Here is a 21,121-nt window from a genome sequence, read left to right as displayed (position 1 = left end):
AACAACAGCTGAGGTAACAGGTAACACACTCACGGCACGGAAACACTGTGTGACTGAAAGGTTTGTTAACATTCATGTTTTTGTGGTACGGAGGATTCAGTGGAAGGATTTAGCTCCAACGTCCTACGCAGAATGGATCCCTCTCCTCCTTTTTTTCTGTTCCCTTCATATACCCACTCAAGCATCTCTCTGTTTTCCCATTATATGCGATGAAAGGCGCTCCGTAAGAAGGAAAGCCAGATCTAATTCTTCCTCCCTCCTACTCCCACCAGCACCTTCTCTATACATCTTTCTGTATGTCTTTGAGGGTGCTCATTGCAGAGTTTGGCTGTCTGCAGCAATGCAGGGGACGCTGGACCAGTTTGTCATGAGCGTGCACAAGCATAGACGTGCACGAACAGAAAGACGCTACATCATCCCTCTGCGATGTTGTGTGCAAAGGCAGATGGGTCTCTGTTATTGGCACCACTGCTGTAATGTCTCTGGGAGTTTATCACATGGACACCATGGTAAACTGATGCTACTAGAGTCTCATTTCACTATATACAATTCATATTTTTTTAAGAAACGGGAATACAATGGAGTATTACGTCTGTGTAAGCTCTCAGTCGTACAGGAGTGGTCCATCGATGAGAAGGTTTCTTCAGCCGTCATCTGTACAATTTTGAAGGTTTCGGACATCCGAAACCTTCAAAATTGTACAGATGACGGCTGAAGAAACCTTCTCAACAATGGAGTATTGTAATAAAGTTTGAGGTGAGTGACCTTGAGTTAGCAACAACCCTTCATCTTGACTGGCAGATGGCCCGTGGTGATGAGAGAATCACTTTGTCAAAGCTGCCATGCCTGAGAGGGATGTTCAGGGGGCTTTGGCCTCAGTACAACATTGCCCATTTAACTTCCTGACACCTCTTAAATGCAAAAGTAATCCACTAAACGGGACCGATGCTTGTTGCTGTCTTTATAACAATGAGCTCTATGCAAATATACAATCTTGATTTTATGGTATGCTACGTTTGAGTATTTTTTTTTTGTGTGTGAGGACTATGTTCTTGCTGGTTTTGGCGTGATGGCTTGCAGTGGAAATCAATGCCAGACAATCAACGACTTAGAAGACCGCAGGAGCTTCTTCTACTGACTTTGAAATAAAGCTCATGCATCAATGAGAGCACAACAAAGGGGAGGCCATCTGTGACGGCGGTAAAAAAAAGTCACTGTGCTCCTCCTCTGTCTGCAGATAGTGGCGGCCATCTTGGCCATTGCAGGCATCGTCATGATGACCTACGCTGATGGCTTTCATAGTCACTCGGTCATTGGCATCACTCTCGTTGTTACTTCAGCGTCCATGTCTGCACTATACAAGGTAGGATTGCAATACATTGATGACCATTTTATTAGGTGAACCAATCGAAGAAATGTGTTAGTTATCAAGTTTTTTTTCATTAAAAAAACAGGCTTCTGCATGTAATATGAAACAAGTTGATTATCGTGATACAAGGTCGCAGTGGTGTAGAAAATGTACGACATTTTTATTTCACTAGTTGAAGCTAAATAGGATCTAAAATGACGTACAATTTCATCATTTGATGTGTAAAAAGAAGCTTACCTTTGACTAAAAGGATATTTTACACATGAAAAGTAAATACGTACTAGAATTAAATTTGGGTGGAATGGATAATTGGACATACTTGGACAAGCATAGAATACATAATGAAATAGATCCAGTTGTCTTGCAATTGTGAAATTCAAAAAGAATATACACTATTATATGTGTGTGTGTGTATATATATATATATATATATATATATATATATAGTAAAGTCTCGTTATATCGATATCGGATATATCGATAGTCCCGGTTATATCGATACTATTTCTATGCACGCACGGAGAAAATTACATGCAAACAGGGTCGGATATATCGATAGTCCCGGTTATATCGATATTTTTTCGGACTCCCTTGAATATCGATATAACGAGACTTTACTGTATATATATATATATATATATATATATATATATATATATATATATATATATATATATATATATATATATATACAGTATATATATACAGTATATATATAATTTACATATACGTATATTAATTTATCGCTAAATGCTGGCTGCCTGTTTAATTTCCAGACGAGGACCACATAATAATTTGAATTGAATGAAGGTCATCCTCTGTGCCGCATCATGGCAGGTCACATTGTGTGCATTCATGAGAAATTCCTTTCCTTCCCGCCAGGTTCTCTTTAAGATGGTCCTAGGAAGTGCCAAATTCGGGGAGGCTGCACTCTTTCTGACCATTGTGGGAGGTGCCAACTTTGTTTTTATCAGCGTTGTGCCCGGCATCTTATATTTGACCCGGGTGGAGTACATTGAATCTCCAGGTGACATTCCTTGGGCCTACCTGTGTGGCGTTGCAGCTCTACTTTTTGGTAAATAAAATTACTCATCTTTTCATCAAGTATCGCACTTGAATGAAAATACTACTGCTCTCATTCTGCTTTCTCACACAGCTTTCAACATCCTGGTCAACTTTGGCATTGCCATAACATATCCAACTTCGATCTCCCTGGGCATCGTCTTAAGTGTTCCCGTCAATGCCAGTAAGTGACTGAGTATAAGTCAAAGATCTCATCGCTTCATAGTTCAGAGTGAAAATGCAGAAAGGTTCTTGTAGGTAGAATATCAAACTGCCATTCCCATTGGATCTTCCTTTTACATTCTTTATTCCTTCGTTTTTATTAATCTTTCGGGTTGAATAATTTTCCCCATTCAAAGTGTTTGAAGTAGCTCTGCGCAGCCACTTCAGTATACGTTTTGACAGCACTATACCATCATTAATTTACAGAAACGTTTCTAAATGACTTTTTTTCCCCCTCCTCACCTTACCAGTGGTTGACTTCTACTCGTGTGAGATTAATTTCAACACTGTGCGCCTCATCGCCATCTCCATCATCTGTCTGGGCTTTCTCATGCTGCTCCTTCCAGAGGATTGGGACCAGTGCATCATCCGCCTCAGCACCAAGCTCCGTAAACGTGATGAGCCGGCAGAGGGCGGAGCCCAAGCGGGAGCCTCCACGGGGCTCAACTGGAGAGGCCGAACCAGGACCTCCATGTCGACGTTTTCACGCTGATTGGTACAATGTGGTCTGAGTCACAATGAGGGGGGACGTTTTAATGGCCTCCCTTGATGCAGCCTCCTTTGGCGTGAACTTTCATCTGTAAAATTTGGATCAGTAAGAGAGATTGCCATTGCCTACCATCATTGAGTTGATGCATGGACACAAAACACACTTACTTAAATATAATCAGGTATTACAAAGTTACAGCTGTACCTGTCATCATTTTTTTCAATGCTCACCACCCGCTTCGCCTGGGAAGACTTGTCAACTTTATTGGAGAAGAAATTCAGTACTATGTGGACTTGGCTGGCCTGAATACAAAACACATGCTCAACAATCCAAAGAATGCCTACATATGCTCTTATGCCTGCAAAATAATGGGAGGCAGCGAGCGCAATCGCTCAGGTGTCATGACAGATTCCTTCCTCCTTTGCACTCTATATAACAGCTCCACGTTAACACCTAGCGACATGATGTGATCCTGTGGTGCGAACAGGCCTATGTGGACATGCGAGGCTCAGTGTGAGCTCAAAATGTCGTTACTGCATCATCCGAAGCCTTTTTTGGAGCACTCTGATTGACCCCCGACATTCATGTGCCCTCCCGGGCTGGAAGCTTGAGCTACTGTCAAGCTTGAAGTGGTGACACCTTCCGCTTTGGCTGGCAGTCTCGTCGAAAGCTCTGAAAAGTAAAATGTGCAATGTATGATTAGCTTGGACTGTCATGAAGAGAAATTTGCTTTCAATTCAGCCAACGTGCTTAAGGTTTTAGTTGTTTCAGTATTGTGACCTTTGGTTGAAAGCAATTTGGTTTACTGTGAATGGAACAACATTGAGAACCCCCCCATATCCCCGCTTACCCTTTGGATTTCTCTCATTTACAGAACGCACACAATTAAGTTAGGTGGAGCAGATTTCTATCGCTACTATCTCATTTTTGTATGCAGCTGATAAGTTTTCTACTTTTTCACTTACTGGACACTTCATTTGGTACATAATCTAATACAATCCAATCCAGGGGTGATATCAAAATTTGACACAAAAATGTGTCGAAAACTAAACATTTGAATGGCAGAATCATTGCATTCCCTTGATTTCTAGGAGTATGAATTTATTCAATTGCAGTTTTTAACAAAAAATATATATATATATATATATATATATATATATATATATATATATATATATATATATATATATATATATATATATATAATGTAATTAAAGACACCTTTTGCATTGGGTCTAATTGGATAGTGTGTACCTCATGCTGTAGTGGCTGTAGTTTGGAGACACAAGCTATCTTTACTGTATTTATGATACTTGAGGCAAGTGAGCAGTGCAGACGAAGCTGAGCCTTGAATGAAGAGCTGGTAACTGCCTTGTGAATGTATTAACATCAATATGTGCAATCTGCTATTTACAGACTTCCGCAGACAAGCAATTATCTGCATTATTTTTTGACACCTCATAACATACCTTTCATATTTTCTTACATCTGGCTGCTGTTGAGACAGGGAAGGCTGATAATGACATCACAGTCATCAAGACTACTTCACTGCCTTATTCTCAGCATACATGAGCACCGTTTCCCATTGTCATTCCCAATGACAATAAACAAGAGTATTGTATTCCTCTGGAATTATTGCTAGATATAAATGTAAACCTTTGTAAGGAATGACGTTTTTACACAATGAGATGCAACAAACTGTATGATTATAACCTTTGAGGAAGGAATGTGAAGTGTGCTTATAAAATGATGGGATTATTTGATCTGGTGGTGGTGGGAATGGGAAGGATATTCAAGTATATTGAGATATACTTCATAAAAGATTACTTTTCAATACATCAATTGTCCACGTTTGGTTTCTTCTTGCCAACATGCTATCGGAAAGGTTTTTTACAAAGGTAGATTGACCTTTTCAGTGAGATGTTTCGGGGCAGAAAATTCTGTTTTGATCATAAATAGTTTAAAGAATAACGCTTTTTTGATATTGTAGAGTGCATCAGATCTAAATGGTACTTGCATAATTGCTAAAAATGGATACCACAATCTATTCAAGCTTTCTCATTGTCATTTTTGTCCCTTCATCTGGAGGTCATAAATTTTGGAACTGAGAGTAGCACATTTCATGCTGGCTCAGGAAGAGACCTTACCAAAAACACCCTTAAAAAGTTGGACCCAGGCAGAAAATTGTCCAAAATATCATGCTTACATCTGGCTCTCTCTCATTAAAACCCCGATAGAGAGAACTCATTTACAACAGAAGGTGTCCCCCCAAAAAAATGCCCATTTCGTTTATGTGAGTAATAGGATTTCTGATGGGGCATGCTCGACTTTCACGGTAATCTGACCACAGACAAAAGTAGCCGTTGGCATCACAGTCAAAGCAGAAAATGGTAATGTGCTGCCCTCCTGCAGGCAATTCAGACTCATTCCACCACAGGGGACCTGCTCATGGGAGCAGGATGGGGTCGTGACTTTCTCCCGAAGACATATTTCATGTACATTTTCACTGGAATGATGCTTGAAGTGAGTCCTGATGGTGAAAACTGGAGGGCAATACTGGCAGTTGTCCAAACTGGAGTTTGCCCCGGGAAATGGCGTGGTCGTGCTGCAGTGCTCCACAGACAGAAGTGGCCGTTGGCATCACAGTCAAAGCAGAAAATGGTAATGTGCTGCCCTCTTGCGCCCGACAGGGGACCTGCAGGCAATTCAGACTCATTCCACCACAGGGGACCTGCTCATGGGAGCAGGATGGGGTCGTGACTTTCTCCCGAAGACATATTTCATGTACATTTTCACTGGAATGATGCTTGAAGTGAGTCCTGATGGTGAAAATTGGAGGGCAATACTGGGAGTTGTCCAAACTGGAGTTTGGCCCGGGAAATGGCGTGGTCGTGCTGCAGTGATCCACCTCCCCTCCCCAGCTGACAACGCTGTCCATTCCAGCTCTCAGCTTCTGCCAAAGCCCCCGCAGAGCTGCCTGGAAACGTTTGCTGAGCAGTGCGTATAGCAGAGGGTTGAAGTCTGAGTTTAACAGCACCAGAAAGTAGGAGACTGTCATAGCAGAGGGGGGTACCAGGGAGCTTTCACTAGAGATTGCTGCTTCTGTGGCTTGAAAGAGAGCAATTCCAATGTAGGGTGTCCAGCACAGGAAAAAAGCTAAGATGACCAGAAAGAGGTGAGCAACTCGTTTATGGTGCTTCTGTGATTCCAGGGGCCTCTGGGGCGATGACATCATGGAGAATAACCCCCAGGATGTCGAATGAGATGAGACGCACTGCCTACTTGGATTGTAGACCAGTGTGGAGGTGCTGTCCAAAGAAGGAGGGAACATGGTGTTGGGATCCCTTCTGCGTTGAACAGAATCCTCTAAACTGTGAATTCTCTTGGCATGGTTGTGTGCTACTTTGAGGATTCTCACATAGCAGACAAGGATAATGATGGCGGGCATTACGTAGGAGAGGTTGATCATGGTGGCCGTGTAGCTGGGACTGCTGGTCCAGTCCACTGCACAACTGTACGCGGGAGTCACATAGGACACAGAGCTCCAACCCAGCAGTGGGGGGGAACTGGTTGCCATGGCCTGCAGCCAGATCCACACGACCACCGAGCACATCCTCCACAGGGTGCAACGGGAGCTGTAGCGCAGGCAGTCCATGATGGAGTGGTAGCGATCTAAAGCGATGGCAGCCAGTGTTAGGACAGAAACTGTGCAGTAGACAGAGGAGGCGTAGGCCACAAATAGACACAGGCTCTGTCAAAGGAGAAAAGAAATGAATTCATAAATTCATAAGATGGATCCAGAGACTAAGAAATTTCTTACAAAACATTCGCCCCATCCAGGCTTCAGAAAGGACAAAGCAACAAAGGGCATGACGCTGAGGCCCACAAGGAGATCACTGATGGCCAAGTTTATGATCAACACTGATGTCACCTGATGGAGAGTCTTGCTGGTTGCCACCAGGACAATGACAAGGAGGTTACCTTCATGGAAAGATGACACGCAGCACGGTGGTTAGACAAGCATGTTATGACCATCAATATCAGATCATGAAAGGGTTGAAAGGCGCACTTCAAAATCATACACACGTGTGACGCCACAACATCGCACCATGTATTAGGATAGATTTTTTTTGTCACTCATTTGCAAAACCACACCTCAAAATGCTAACTTCTTATTTGAAGTATATAAATAAACATTGATGAGTCCCAGTACATTTGTTGTTAAAATATATGACCCTACAAATGTAAATGATTTGCTTTGACCGACAGTATTGCAGAGGTTGACCAGTAAAAAAAGCTTCAGTTTGATGACAACATTGCATAATTCAGAACATACAATTTAATTGCATTACTGTGGCATAAAAAGTTGTAAGGACTGGGTTTTGAATAATAATAAGATAAGCATTCATTTCAAGTTTAATTGGGGAGATGTAAGTTATAATTGGTGAAAAATAATTTCCAAACGTTTTATCAATGGAAACCATGCAGCTACATCATATTTACCGGTACTGTGAAATACGCCATGACAAAGAGTTTCTCAAGACAATACAAGATTAACATTTTGTTTATATTTAGGGTATTTATAAAACATTGTTACAGGTGAAAGTAAAAACTGAAACCGTCACAAATTCCACTACCTGTCACCGAGCCCACACACATCAACACCACCAGCACCAACAACAGCGACTCCATTTGCGTCGACAAGCCTCTCTCTGAATCATCCTTTCGGCTTGAGTTGACGGCTGCCGCTCGCAAACAGCCCGGAACTGACCATCTCTCCATTCGCCGGCTTAATGAAATGCACTTAACCCAATGCTCTGAATGAAAAAAAAAAGGTGACAAATAGAACACTGAACTGCATCTGGTTCGAAATACTCAGAAACGGCAGGTGACTAAGCAACTGACGCCTTCTTCCTCCCACTGACAGCCCCTTTGGAGAATTAGGACGGACTACAGTACTTGCTCTTCAAACGCATGTTTTTTTGTCCGTTAAACCCACCGAGTACACATGAGAATCCGGCAAACTTTTATTCACGCAAACATTTTTATTAAAAATATACATACAGTTTAAAACACTGAAAACCTTTCAATTGACAAGCATAGGCATTTTTTTTTGTTGACTGCAACCACCACAAAACTATTACTGTAAGAATGCGGAGCTCTCACAAACAATTCAATGACCATTGATCCATTCATTTCTATACTGCTACCATAGAGTAGAGCAAAAATGTTGCCCTAGTTTGCCCATCACAAGGTACACAAATGAACAATGTTGAGACTCACATACGCACTTAAGTTAAATTTAGAGCCATCAAATCAACCTTTGCAACATGCTTTCCTTTAGAGCTGTGGTGGGGGAGTCAGAAAACCGGACAAAACGCACACATGCACAAGAATATCATTAAAAAATCATAAAGGAAGCCCAGATTCAAACCCTGAGCTTGAATAATGTCAGACAGATGTGCTAATCACTTAAATAAATATATTAAAAACTAGCATCTTATTAAAAATGAAATACGTACTGAGTTTGTGATTTATATTTTTGTTTCAGCACACAACTGTATTTTGCTAGTGTAATTAAAAAGTACAGTACTATTTTTGTGTTAGAAATAAAAAAATCCCACAATTCTGAACTACATGTGAATGTCAATAGCTGTTTGTCTATTTTCCCTACACCACCTCTCACACTAAGTCAGATGCAAAAGGCTCCAACGCATCTGTGACTGATGAAAACACAGAAACTGAACGAAACCAAGAAGAAAAAAAAAATAAAATAAAAAAAAAGTTATTTGGTGTGAAATTAATATTTCGGAGTTTACCCAGTGGCAATGATTTATATAAGAATATCAAGTCAACGATGAATGCTTTTTGAGCACAGCATATTATATGCAGTGTTTTTTTTAAGTCCACACGAGTCAAAAAGTAATTGCTTCAATGGATAACAGTAAAAATGGAATTGTTACTGCTCCTCTGCAGCCATAGATGATGGTTTTACTATTTCAACATGAAGCTCATTGGAATACTGGGATGGAATAAGCAGTGCTGATCTCCATTTCACGTCCCCTTTAAAGCACCAAAAATGTACACGTACAAAAACCACAGATAAATGTACATGATGAACAGGCTTTGATGATGAACAGTGCTTGCACTGTAGCTTGCAGTTAAAAGTAAACCGCAAAATTTGGTGACTGTTGAGACGCAAACACCTTCGGACTGAATGTTGTGTGGTTTCGTTCTTCAGCCGTGTTTTGACTTGTCTTGACTGGGGTTACTGACGAGGCATTGGCGAGTGTACTCCCATATCAGCAGGGCAGCGCTCACATGCACGTTGAGTGAGCGGATGACCCCTTGTTGAGGGATCTCTACGCACACGTCGAGCAGCTGAAGCAAGTTGGCAGGAATGCCTTCTCTTTCGTTACTATGACAGAAACATTCATTAAGTATGGGCCTTTTTTTCCAATTTTACCCCAGACGTTCAACAGTTTAGGACATATTCAGAATACATTTACTGGATGAATACTGATACTAAAGTTAATGTAAAAATAAATGCTTTAAAAATAAGTTGAGGTATACAAAAAAAAAAATCAAAATCTTCCTGGATTTGTTCTTTCCAAGTTGACCATGGAAAAGGAGTAACAGTTGTATTGCGTTGCATTCATTAATAACTACCTTAGCACAGCAATCACTTTCAATAAAGCTTCAAAAATGTGGTTTTCGTCCAACGTGATGATGCCGTACAGTACTGCCCATCCACTTTCATCAATGAACCATGAATAGATAAGTTAATTCATTTCCTGACATGCTGTCAATCAGTAGTTGATTACTCTTGGCAAGAGACAAGGATGGGATGTGACCACCAAAGCATCAAGCACTATTATGTAATGTAGTGTTTTCATGATATTCCACAACACAGCTGAACAATACGCTGTTGTTTTGTATCGAGGAGGCACACTGGATTGTACAGGTGTACGGAACCTACAGTGAGTGTAAAGGTAAAATAAGGGAAGCTTTCAGAGGGCACAACACAGCAGGAACTGACAATGTAATAATCTCTACTTATCCGAAGAGCTAATTAGGTGGAAAGATTGCTCCTATTAAAAGAGGACCGCAACAAAACAAAACATCTAAAGAGATATTGTAATGCTTTCTTCCAGCAAAAGAAGGAATTATAATGTCCCAAATATTTACATGATTGAAGTTACGTCATTTGGCATGAAGCTCCAAATACGTGAACGAGACAACGTGTTACTCCATGCCCCAAACAACATCACAGTGGACGAAGGTCCCTGCTGCTGTCAACACTTTCCGCTGTGCAATCCTGAGGGACGGCCAATTACAGAGCAACATGTTCTGACGGAAGCTCCAAGAGTGAAGGGCCCCGCTGGGAAAAAAAAGGCTTAACCGGTGAGTTCAAATTAAATAATATCGTCGGCTCAGATATTTATCCGTGTAAAACTAAGAGGTGAATGTGAGGAGGGTGGAACTGACAGAAAAACGTTATTTCAGAGTGGCGGTTCGGTTCAATTTTAACAGTAAAGCCTTGTGGATTTTACAAATGTCAATAGTTTCTTGACACAAAATAGCCCTGCCCCAAATTCTGCTCTCTTATTGCCGCCCATATTGATTTGTAAAGCAATCCATTAAGTCACTAAAAATCTTGAGCGTGCCTGCATGACTTTAAAAGTCATAGTTTACAGTTTTTAGCTTCATCTTGGCTACTCTAGTGTTTCACCTTAATTCCCCCCAAAATGGGTGGGCTAATTGAAGGGTGTTAATTATGCAGCAGTGTTAATGTGAAGTACAACTACTGAAATGAAAACACTTGTGTATTCTGCCAATGCAAATCATACCCAAGAAGTAACAGAGTCTTCTCGGGAAATCGGTAGTCCTGAAGACTCTTACTGTTGGAGGTCTGTTCTGCACCAACAATACAGTAGCCCTCACTCTTCTTTATCTGAAGGAAGTCTGCCAGCTCCAATGGCTTTACCTAATGAGCAAAAGCATACAGTTTAAAGAGGGGCACAAAAAACATTGTCATTTTAATTGCAGTTAAAGGAGATAACCAACATATTACAAACCACTCTTAGTACAGTACAATGCAAACTATCAATGCCAATGAAGTGGAGTCATAGGTCATGCTCGTTACCTCCAGGAGAGGAAGCCAGAGTTCAGATGAAACACTGAGGGACTGAAAGTGTTTGTCGGTAATGTGACGTAGGTTGTCCAGCACCAACGCATTGGCACCAAAAATCTCACAAGTCCGACACAAACCTACAAGCGCACAAGCAAAGACATGTTAGTGATGTTACTCTCAGAGTTGCAGTCTATACACAGTCTTTCATTGCCTTTGCTAAACAATGTGCTGACCTCCAAGATTAGTGGGTTTGTCAATGAGTGAGGCGACCACCAGCAGAGCACCATGCTGTTTGCCAAGGCGAGCCGCTCTTTGCTGCAGAACCGGCTGAAGGTCCGGGTCCTGCCCCTGGATGTCCAAACACCATGGGGTTATTTTCTTCTGCACCTCTTCCCAACGCTCCTCCTTGTCCTCACCTGCGAGAAACAAAATTGTAACTATTCCCCTTGAAAAAGCATCACATTAGATTCAGGTGGCCTTGGAGCTGTGCGACTGTACTTTTGTCTTGCTGGATCCAGTTTCCGGGTTGGAGCTGGCTCAGGTCAGGACTGGGATTCTTCAAAGGAGGCATTTGAAAAAAGCAAGACAGCTTCTCCAGCTTCCAAGGGGGAGTCCATTCATCATCAGATAAACCTGAATGTCTTGGAAAAGTGTAGAATATTGTCTAGTGGGAAAAAAAAAAAAAAAAAAAAAAAAGACTTACAGTATTTACTGTACATGCAGAGTGAAACACATTTTCACAAACTGTATACACTTACCTCAATGCTGTAATCCCTGACTGGATGAAAGGCATTAAAGAAAAAGTGCTCTTGAATCCTGGTCCAGTTCTTGTTTGCATTCCTAAAATTTAGCAGGAATTTATTTACGGCACAACACTGCTGCTAATGCCGCGACAGCGGAGTCCGATTCCTACCCAGTGTTTTTCAAGGCCTCAGTCTGGTGTAGACAGGTCTTAACCACAGTCGACAGCGCCTTAAAATCATTAACTGTCTTCTCTCCTTGGACCTCAATCAAGCTCCAAATTCGCTTCAAAGCCAGTAGGGCATAGAGACGCACACTAAAGTTGTGGTGGAAACACCACTGAAGGGCGACGTCCAGGGCTTTTGCCAAATGCAAATCCTTATTGATAAAGGAAAGAAAAGTTAAAAGGGTTGCAACGTGATTTAACATCACAGTAACAGTTTTAAGGTGCCTTACCGGATTGTTCAGGGTGGGAATGATGACGGCAAAATGCACTAGAACTGCCAGAAAGGTGCAGATACCAGTCTTGGTTCCTTCGTGATTCTGCACCAAAAGCACATAAATATGTAAATGTTATTTTAATTAAAACTGTACAACTTGGCTCGATACACTTCACAAATAATAGTCACCAGTAAACCAGGAATATCAAAGACAGAAAGCATTTTGCGTTCTTTTTGATTAGCATGAAGCAGGTTTATTACAAAAAGAAAAGACAATGGGAGAGTGTTTTTCCAATTTTGGTTCAATTATGAAATGGAAATAAAAGAAAAAAATCCGCGAATAGGCCATTCATGTGCTCACCACTCTGATGAAAATGGGACTTTTCAAAAAATATCAAAAATGTGCAAGCTTACCATGTTGAAGCAGGCCCAAAAATTGTCTATTTGTTGCGGATAGCGGACAAGGATCAGAATAACCGTCCACTCAATTAGATACTTGACTGAAGCCTGGTTACTGCAGAAGCCAGCCTCAAAAATTCTGCTCAATATTGAGGCCACAAACTCCTGTGTGCATTCACAAAACACACAAGATGTAATTCTTTTCCAGAGAGCATGTGCAGTGATTGAGTTGTGACTTACCTCTTTAAATTTGGGCAGCATCATTAGCAGTGTTTGCCAGATTCTGTTTTTCACCCGATGTTGTAGTGAGTTACTCGAGATACGCAATGATTTGGATATGTTCTTGTCCTGGAAACAAAATTTGACAGTGATATGACAGAAAGTGGTTCAACGAGTTGCAAATTGAAATCATTCGCTGGGCAACTCTAACAGTTGCGACATGAACCACAGCATATTACACATCTTCACGGCACTGTATTTATGACACAATAGAAGAAAAGAAGTCCAAGATGGCGCCCGAGTAAGCAACCGTCAGCAAGTGATCTCACGAGCCTTGATTTTTGTTTCTTTTGTGTTGTTTTTGCATTTACTTTTGTCACTTTGTGTTGTTGTGCGTCGTGTATAACGGATATGGATTGTTTTTCATCATTTTTGGCGACAACACTCATCAAGGAGAAGACTCTGTTCAGCGGTTGCGGCTTTTCAGCAGCATGAATATGCCAGCACTGTTTTTGATCGGGAGGAATGTCGGTGCCATTTGACTGTCATCGCTGAACAGCTCTGGGGCCATTGTGCTTTTTTGTGCCTGTGATGGGCAAACTTTTTCACAGCCCCACTTTGTTCAGCGGAAAGGTCGGTGCTGTTGGACAGTCTGCGGCTGGATGGATGCATGGCTTGAGAAGCCTGCGGTGAGAAGAAAGGAGTGTCAGCGCAGAGCGCCGATGCGTGTGTGGAACTGTCGCAGCTTGGAATTGATGCGAATTTGCGTGGGGCAGGAGATGTGAAACAATCTCTTTTCATCAATGGATGCTACAGCTTTGTGTTTGGTATCAATCGCTGGCAACCAATTCAGGGTGTCCCCCGCCTTGTGCCCGAAGACAGCTGAGATAGGCTCCAGCAACCCCCGCGACCCTAATGAGGAATAAGCGGTACGGAAAATGAGATGAGATGAGATTTAGCTTGGAGCAGATGTGCACATTCCACCACAACGTCCCTGATCCACTAATGAAAAGGACGCTTTGATCCTCTCCTCTTTCATTTAGAACTGCTTCAAAGAAAGAGGGTGCAAAAAAGTGCTGAAGAATGAATGACTGTCTGTGTCTTTTGTATTGTGTCGTCCTCTTCTTCTTTTCCTTTCGGCTTTTCCCTTCAGGGGTCGCCACAGCGAATCAATGTCCTCCATCTAACCCGGTTTTGTGCATCCTCTCCTCTCACACCAGCTACCTTCATGTCCTCTTTGACAACATCCATAAACCTCCTCTTTGTTTGTCTTTTGTATTGTGTCTTTGTTATTTCGTTTTTTTTTTTGTTTTGACTTCAAGATGGCGCCGCGAGAGTGGCTGCCTTTACAGCAGCTCCTCTATTTTGTAGATCAAGGAATTCTGAATGAATTTGGAGTTCGGGTCATTTAGTTTTGCAAAGATAATTACTGTAAGTTACCTTTTCTAGGAGAATGACAACCAGCTGCTCCATCAGTCCTTGATGCAGACTGTTAGAGGCATCCAGGCGGCTGAGGAAAGCCAAGGTGCACATGCGAGGTAACTGCTCATCTCTGTTGTCACTGTAAGATAAAAGGCTTTTGATCAACTGTGAAATGGGAAGAGACAACATCTAGAGGCAACGTAAACAAATTAAAGCCATGATGTGACAATAAAATTTCCAAAATGAAAGAACAGTCACAGACCCTCATTCTAATATTGTTGATGTACTGTATATGCCCCCAACTTCTTGCATTGAACTCCATCGTACAATTACAAATCCCTTTTCACTAAGATGGCTATTGAAAAAAAATCAACAACTCAAGGTGACGAAAAATACATTTACTGATAAATCTTTGTCATCACAAAAAAGGCAATGGCTCACCAGGTGACGACCGTGTTGATGGCACACGCCGCACCCAGTTGCTCTACGTATGCCTGGACATCTTGAACAAGCCTATGGAAGAAAAACAATAAACAAAGCACTTCAAGAAAGAAGCAACAAAGCACTGGTAGACTGTCAACAGTACCAGTACCGTTGATCTCTCCTGAACACAGGCCCATAAACGCAGCCCTCAGCCAAGATGTTGATATGACTAAAAACACTGGAGAACATTCCGCAGTCCTGGTTACTGCTTTGTTCACCGGCAGGCAACCATGCCTGACAACAGTGTTGCAGCAGAACGCTAAATATGCCATTCTTGGACTCGGACAGCTCGATGATCTCGGCAGCAATCTGCACAAAAAAAAGTCACTCTTACTTTACGAATATTGGAAATGTTGTTTTTGTGCTGATTACCTGTTTCACGGTTGCTGTCAGCACCAGGGCTTGACTATCTGTGAGCAGCAGCAGCGTTCGGTGGAAAGCGACCGAGATGAAGCCTTTGAGGGCAGGCCAGAAATCATGGGCGTTGTTGTTGAGCCCATGCACCAGCTGCCAGGTCTGACTCACAGCTTCCACACACAGGGCCTCATTTTCACGCACTAACTGAGATCACGTCACACTTTAACACCAGATACCATATTCCTATCTAAATTCAAAACACACAGAGACTCACTTGTGGCAACACCGCCTCCATGAAAGTGAGAACAGGAAGCACCAGGTCACTGGGCAGCAGGTCAAGAGCATCTACGCAATAGCGCAGAGCGGCAGCAGCAGTCTCTGTGTTTCTTGGGACCTCGGAATCCTCAAATGTTTTGATGAGAAAATTCAGGCAAGTCCACTGGTCCCGCATGAAGTGGGCAGCTGTGCGACCCCAGTCCTGCAGGAGAGGGGCCTGTCCACCTTCATTGCTGAGAAGTAACGACTGTGGGACTTTAACATGACAGGCAAGTGTGTTCAACCACGTTTTCAGACTCTCTTAGTCACTGACCTCAAGTTGTATTCTGTGTGAGGTTTTACGAGCCTCTCATTGAAGCGTCCCAAAGGTGAATGACTTTGCCAGGGTGACAGCATTGGCTTGTAGAAGTACTCATTCAGTTGTTTTAGGAGAGAAAAAGTATCTGGGCCAATTCTCTGCTCCTCCATGAGGTGACATACCGTGGCAAGAGATGCCATAGCAACAGCTTTGGCCACCTGGCTCGCCATTGAGGGAAACTATCAGAAGAATAATGATGAATATCTGAATAAGTTGAGAACTAGCAATAATATTTTGCTTCCAACCTGCTGCAATGGTTCTTTCAGGATGGTGAGACAATACTTGATGAGTTTTGGAAAGCAAGATTGTTGAATTGTAGAATGATGCTTGGACAGCAGCTTGAAGACACTCAAATACAGCTTGGCCCGCTCAACATCACACAACTGCACCAAAATAAAAAAAGATCAGAATCAATCAAATCCACACAGGTCCTAATTCTGTGTGGAGACTGTTGTTTACCTCCAGCATTCCCCCACACAAACGCCTCATGATAAACTCCTGCATTGAATCTACAGATTGAAAAATGAGCCGCTCAAATACGGCTGTCACCTCATCCACTGAAAAAAAAAGTCAGTCAAAGGCTTTCATTTGTGTCTATGTGTTTTGTCCAATTTTGAAGACAGGAGGACAATCTTGTATTCTTTTATTTATCTACCTTTTTCATTACGGATGTGGACTAATAATTTTTATGAATCATCATAATTATACAAACCACCGGCTTTTGATGTTTTGCTGAGCCGTAGCAGTCGGAGGACAAGCTGCATGCTCCTGTCACTCTTCTTCAGGGGCATGTAAAGATTGGTACCGGCTCGGCTCAGAGTGTCCACCAGTGGAGATATCAAGACCTGGATCGTGTCACCAATCTTTGATCCAGGTGATCTCCTCTCAATGTCACTCAATAGCAGAACGGACATGGCCAATTTATCTGCTTCTTTGGGGTCAGGCAAGCTCTGTGTCTGACCTGTAAAGCACAGTAACGAATTAAAACTCTCAAGAAAAAAAAATAAGGACTTTAAAAAAATGTGTCTCCATCCCAGCTCACCAGTGCATACTGGAACACTTAGAAATTCATGAATTTTGCATTCAACATATTCTCTTATGCTTTTCTTGCTTGAAGAAGCATCAACTTGATTACTTGGTTTCATCTTAAAATTGCCCTCATTGCTTGAGAGCCAGGCACACACCTCCAAAAAACACAAACGAGGGGCAACAGGTTTGCTAAATAAACGATGTTCCGCAGCTCGATTTGACTACAAGTAGTTTAAAACATAAAACATCATACAGCATACCTCATCCCAAAGAGCCGTGCCACGACAAAGTGACTCATCTGCTCGGAAATTGCCCAGGAAGGTAAAGATGTCGTCAAGGGTCACTGTGCTCTGAAAGTATGTATGTTAACACAGCAGGGATAAATCTATGATATGACAGTTCAGAAATGTCTCAGTTCAGAAGACGTAATGCATTTTAGGTGAATTTGTATCAAAGTAGCAGTTACTGGTGAGTGTATAGGGTACAATTCACTGTGGTTTTAAAATTGTCAATAGAAAAGAGAATAAAATATATATCTGAAGTGCAAGTAACCATAACTGGTGGGTTTGTAGGAGAAAAAATATTTATTGATGAAATGTATAACTTTTAACAGTGATGACAATAAAACATGCATTCCGAGTTTTAAAAGTCTTCAAATCTCCAGTGTGCATGATTCCTCAGATTCCTCGTACAGTACATTGTTACAGCTTCATCTGTTGTTAAAGCGCTATATAAATCAATATGTATTGTATTACAAAAACGTGCATGGTTGGTTATTGATGGGACTCAAGTGGGAATAGGCTTGCTCACTGGAAAGCATGAATGAGACATGCACTCCCAATTGTAAAGATGCTTTGCTTACCACATCTATGAGACAGAGGGCGCTCTTCAATAAAAAGCACTGAGCTGCGCCTCTCAGAAGGACTTGATGTGTGATCATGGTACAGCCCAGCACCCCCCTGAATGTGGCAGACCAAGCACGCAATTAATGTGCACTTCAAAATTAAAAGTACCATTTCCCTTCATAACATGGAGCAGACCTGAGGGCAGTGAGACCCTCAATCCCCAAGAGTGGACTTGAATCGAGTGTGGCCAGGGCCTGAGATATAAAAAGGAGGGGCACTGCACACCAATGCTTGGATCCAAGCTGCTGGATCATCTGTAGCAGGACGCGGCCTGGCAAGCAAACACAATTTTAAGAGAAGAAAAGCTTTTGTTAGCTGAGACAAATATTACCGGTTAGTGATGGTACCTCTGTCCTCTAATGGTAGGCTGCTGAAGAAGTTCTTCAGGAAGAGTTGGAGTTTACTTGCCAGCTCAGGGCAGTCCCCAACACGCTGGCCAGCTGCCCTGGAGAAAAATACAACAATTTATGATGTCAGACTTATCATTATAAACCGATCTTATGTAATTTAAACATATTTCATGATGAGTTTAGAATCTTACCTGCAGAACAGTGACATTTCTGACAGAACATCCATAAATGGCCCAACAACAAACTAGAGAGCAGATCAGACCAGTTTAACCACAAGACAGTAGTATGTAAAATAAAGTATGTGTGGACGTTAACCTGAGAAAAAGTTGAAGCAAATGTTGCCCTTTGGAGGAGTTTAAGTTCAAGCAGGTGACACACTCCCGCTCGCATTAAGGTTTTATTCTCACTGTGAAACATCCGCTGGTACACACAAAGCAACCATGATGGGTGGAAGAGATCCTGACCTACAAATCAAGTACACAAATAACATGTGGTAACGCAGATGTATTTATTGGAAGCATAAAATAATCTTAAAGAGCAAACACCAATACCTTCATCGGCTGTAGTTTGGACAAGAGAGTCTATTCTGTTCAGAACCGGGCGGACAACATGGACCTGCAGAAAAAGAGGAAAAACCATCACAACCTTAGTGGTACTATTGGAGTGGCCATGAACCTTGAACTGAATCATCCTGACCTGATTTTCCTCCAACGTCTCCATCACCAGAACATAATCCTCCCAGAACTGTTTAAGTATCTTGCTGCTTTTGGCAGTCCATTTGAACAAGATTTCCTCATCATTCCCTTCAAGAACAAGATTGAAAGAAAGTGGTTTATACATACATGTATAATCACAGAACTGTTCAGAATCTTGCAAGAATCGAAGAGACCAACAAAAATGCCACCTATACAATCATAAAGATAGATCAATCACTCTAAAGCAACTCATTTGAAAAAGCACACGATCAGTTATTTAAGACAATTCAATGAAATGACAGTACAGTATCATATTGGTATTTTTCCCCCACTACATATTCGTTTCACTGTTATACTCAACAGGTAACGCTGGGCTATTGACCTGCAGAAATGTCATACAGTGGTACAAAACCGTGACAAGAAAGATTAATAGAATATTGGATAAATGATATTTGGCTTTCCATGTCGGTGAGCATTTTACCTTGTTTTGCAGGACATTGGAATCCCTGCTCCAGCGACGATGACACACACATTTTGAGCAGGTACAATGCTCTCTTACGGGACACGCAGTCTCTGTGGATAAGACCGTCCTGAACCACCCACCAGAAACTGAGACAGGGCCGAGGGTCTGGTTCAATCGGTGCCAATAGGTGGTTTGACAGGGAGGTCAAACACAGAAGAGTTCGCTCAGTTACGGCCGATGTGCGCTCAGATGTGTGCCAGGTACACAGCTCGTTCAAAGTCCTGTTGAGGATGCTGCCGTGCTTTGCATTATTGCAGCAGCCCAGCAGGGCTAACATAAGCCGGACGGTGACCCGGGAGAGCAACAAGTCTGGAATAGTTCGAATGCCCGACAAGACACATGACAAAATGCTCGACGTGAGCGGCTCATCTCCAGTTATGAATGGAAGAAGGACAACCAGGACTTCACTAGCCACCTCCACACCGAGTCTCTCCACGTTAGGTTGATCCTCATTTGACAGCTGGAGCGAAGGGAGGACGGTCAGAGCAGCTCGGCTCGCCACAGCCGGGTCACATAAACGGACACAGATGGCCACAAGCCTGCATACAGCTGCGATACTCTCCCTATACCGCACATATTCAGTTTCTGCTGATATCCTGGAGAGAAGAGGCAAGCAATGCGTCCAAATGATAGATTCTGTTTTATCTAGCATACATTGTCTTTTTGCCGTTGTCGGCGAATTTGTTGATTGAACAACAATTTGCTCGAGTCCTTCTATGAAAGCGGTCAGTGCCTCAACGCGCTCCATCTCCGGCCACGCGTCAGCTGGCCAGCACAGGGAGTCAAAAAGAAGTTCGTAGTTCGACGAAGTAGACAGGATTGCGTTAATTAAAACAGAATTCATTTTAGTTTATCCCCACGATGTCAAAATATAGAAACAATATATCAAAATGACTTCTCTCGCGGCACATTGACGCTGTGGATATTTGAAAACTTCCGTAAACGTCATCACGAAATCTCGCGAGATTTCCAGGACCTGTCCTTGAAGTACAGTCTTCTTTTCCTTTCGACTTTTCCCTTCAAGGGTCGCCACGGCGAATCAGTGTCCTCCATCTCAGAGGTTTGATTCGCATGTTTGTTTTGGCCAAGCTTTTACGTCGGATGCCCTTCCTGACACAACCCTCTGTATTTATCCGGGCTTTGAACCGGCACAAGAAGACACTGGCTTGTGTCTTCCTGTGGCTACAGAACAAGCAACTCCATGAACGTAATAAAGATGAAGATGCTCAGAAAAAGTTTCTGCACAATCTGCGGCGCGAGAACAAGCTGCAACAAACGAAGCTGCGACAAAAGAGGCTGATGCACAATTGAGGTGCGGCAAGAGACAGTATAAAACAAGTACAGACAGTACTGTACAGTATACCGTACTGTAATACTAAACAAACAGAAATTGACACTGCCTATTAAATTAGACCAATTATTTTCTGTTTCATGCAGGAAGAAAACATTTACATTCGTGTATAGTATTGTAAATTTTGGGCTACTTGAAAGAGGGAGACGTCACACAGAGAAGAGACGAGCCAGATGAAAGAAGGGACGAGCCAGGAAAGAGGGGAGTCCGCTCTGGCACGGGGCGGGGGGTTTGAAGAGCATGGGCGTGAGTTGTGGCCGCAGCAACTCATGTAACACACGCATGCACAACCACAC

General features: G+C 42.3%; 3 protein-coding genes across 9 annotated transcripts in view; 1 reads left to right on the top strand and 2 right to left on the bottom strand.

The window, feature by feature from the left end:
• slc35f3b (solute carrier family 35 member F3b) overlaps nucleotides 1-4,263 on the top strand; it is a 46,482-nt gene extending 42,219 nt beyond the window's left edge. For all 4 annotated transcript variants that reach the window (XM_089011593.1, XM_089011590.1, XM_089011591.1 and 1 more), the window contains 4 exons: nucleotides 1,238-1,363; nucleotides 2,252-2,444; nucleotides 2,526-2,615; nucleotides 2,905-4,263. In XM_089011593.1, coding sequence (XP_088867719.1) covers nucleotides 1,238-1,363; nucleotides 2,252-2,444; nucleotides 2,526-2,615; nucleotides 2,905-3,146 — 651 coding nt within the window. In that variant the 3' untranslated portion in view covers nucleotides 3,147-4,263. The remainder of the gene's footprint in view (nucleotides 1-1,237; nucleotides 1,364-2,251; nucleotides 2,445-2,525; nucleotides 2,616-2,904) is intronic.
• On the bottom strand, nucleotides 3,686-8,127 carry LOC148889433 (histamine H2 receptor). Of its 2 annotated transcripts, XM_089011596.1 has the most exons (5): nucleotides 7,781-8,127; nucleotides 6,964-7,124; nucleotides 5,810-6,894; nucleotides 4,613-5,538; nucleotides 3,686-3,815 (listed from the first exon to the last, which is right to left on the bottom strand). In XM_089011596.1, exons 1-4 carry the CDS (start codon nucleotides 7,923-7,925, stop codon nucleotides 5,433-5,435), a joined length of 1,497 nt encoding a protein of 498 aa, XP_088867722.1. In that variant the 5' UTR covers nucleotides 7,926-8,127; the 3' UTR covers nucleotides 3,686-3,815; nucleotides 4,613-5,432. The 2 variants fall into 2 exon arrangements, with proteins under 2 accessions (XP_088867722.1, XP_088867721.1); XM_089011595.1 differs by lacking the exon at nucleotides 3,686-3,815 and having other exon boundaries at nucleotides 5,514-6,894; nucleotides 7,781-8,078.
• A 41-nt stretch (nucleotides 8,128-8,168) lies between these two features.
• tarbp1 (TAR (HIV-1) RNA binding protein 1) lies at nucleotides 8,169-20,422 on the bottom strand. 3 transcript variants are annotated; one of them, XM_089011587.1, is made up of 29 exons: nucleotides 19,433-20,422; nucleotides 18,953-19,059; nucleotides 18,808-18,871; nucleotides 18,572-18,720; nucleotides 18,448-18,500; nucleotides 18,254-18,351; nucleotides 18,042-18,177; nucleotides 17,864-17,960; nucleotides 17,262-17,351; nucleotides 17,015-17,156; nucleotides 16,685-16,933; nucleotides 16,432-16,529; nucleotides 16,218-16,355; nucleotides 15,928-16,151; nucleotides 15,613-15,847; nucleotides 15,354-15,542; nucleotides 15,091-15,290; nucleotides 14,940-15,011; nucleotides 14,517-14,637; nucleotides 13,098-13,205; nucleotides 12,873-13,022; nucleotides 12,475-12,561; nucleotides 12,191-12,396; nucleotides 12,036-12,117; nucleotides 11,776-11,941; nucleotides 11,511-11,693; nucleotides 11,290-11,414; nucleotides 10,994-11,130; nucleotides 8,169-9,561 (listed from the first exon to the last, which is right to left on the bottom strand). In XM_089011587.1, the coding sequence occupies exons 1-29, from the start codon at nucleotides 20,316-20,318 to the stop codon at nucleotides 9,381-9,383; spliced, it is 4,773 nt and encodes a 1,590-aa protein (XP_088867713.1). In that variant the 5' UTR covers nucleotides 20,319-20,422; the 3' UTR covers nucleotides 8,169-9,380. The 3 variants fall into 3 exon arrangements, with proteins under 3 accessions (XP_088867713.1, XP_088867715.1, XP_088867714.1); XM_089011589.1 differs by having other exon boundaries at nucleotides 11,046-11,130; XM_089011588.1 differs by having other exon boundaries at nucleotides 15,928-16,130.
• Nucleotides 20,423-21,121: the final 699 nt, after the last annotated feature.

Source organism: Hippocampus bargibanti, linkage group LG13 (genome assembly GCF_051943395.1).
Source record: "Hippocampus bargibanti isolate YZ-2025 linkage group LG13, ASM5194339v1, whole genome shotgun sequence".
In the NCBI taxonomy this organism is placed as follows: Eukaryota; Metazoa; Chordata; class Actinopteri; order Syngnathiformes; family Syngnathidae; genus Hippocampus; species Hippocampus bargibanti.
This window is presented reverse-complemented; position numbering and strand designations above follow the sequence as displayed.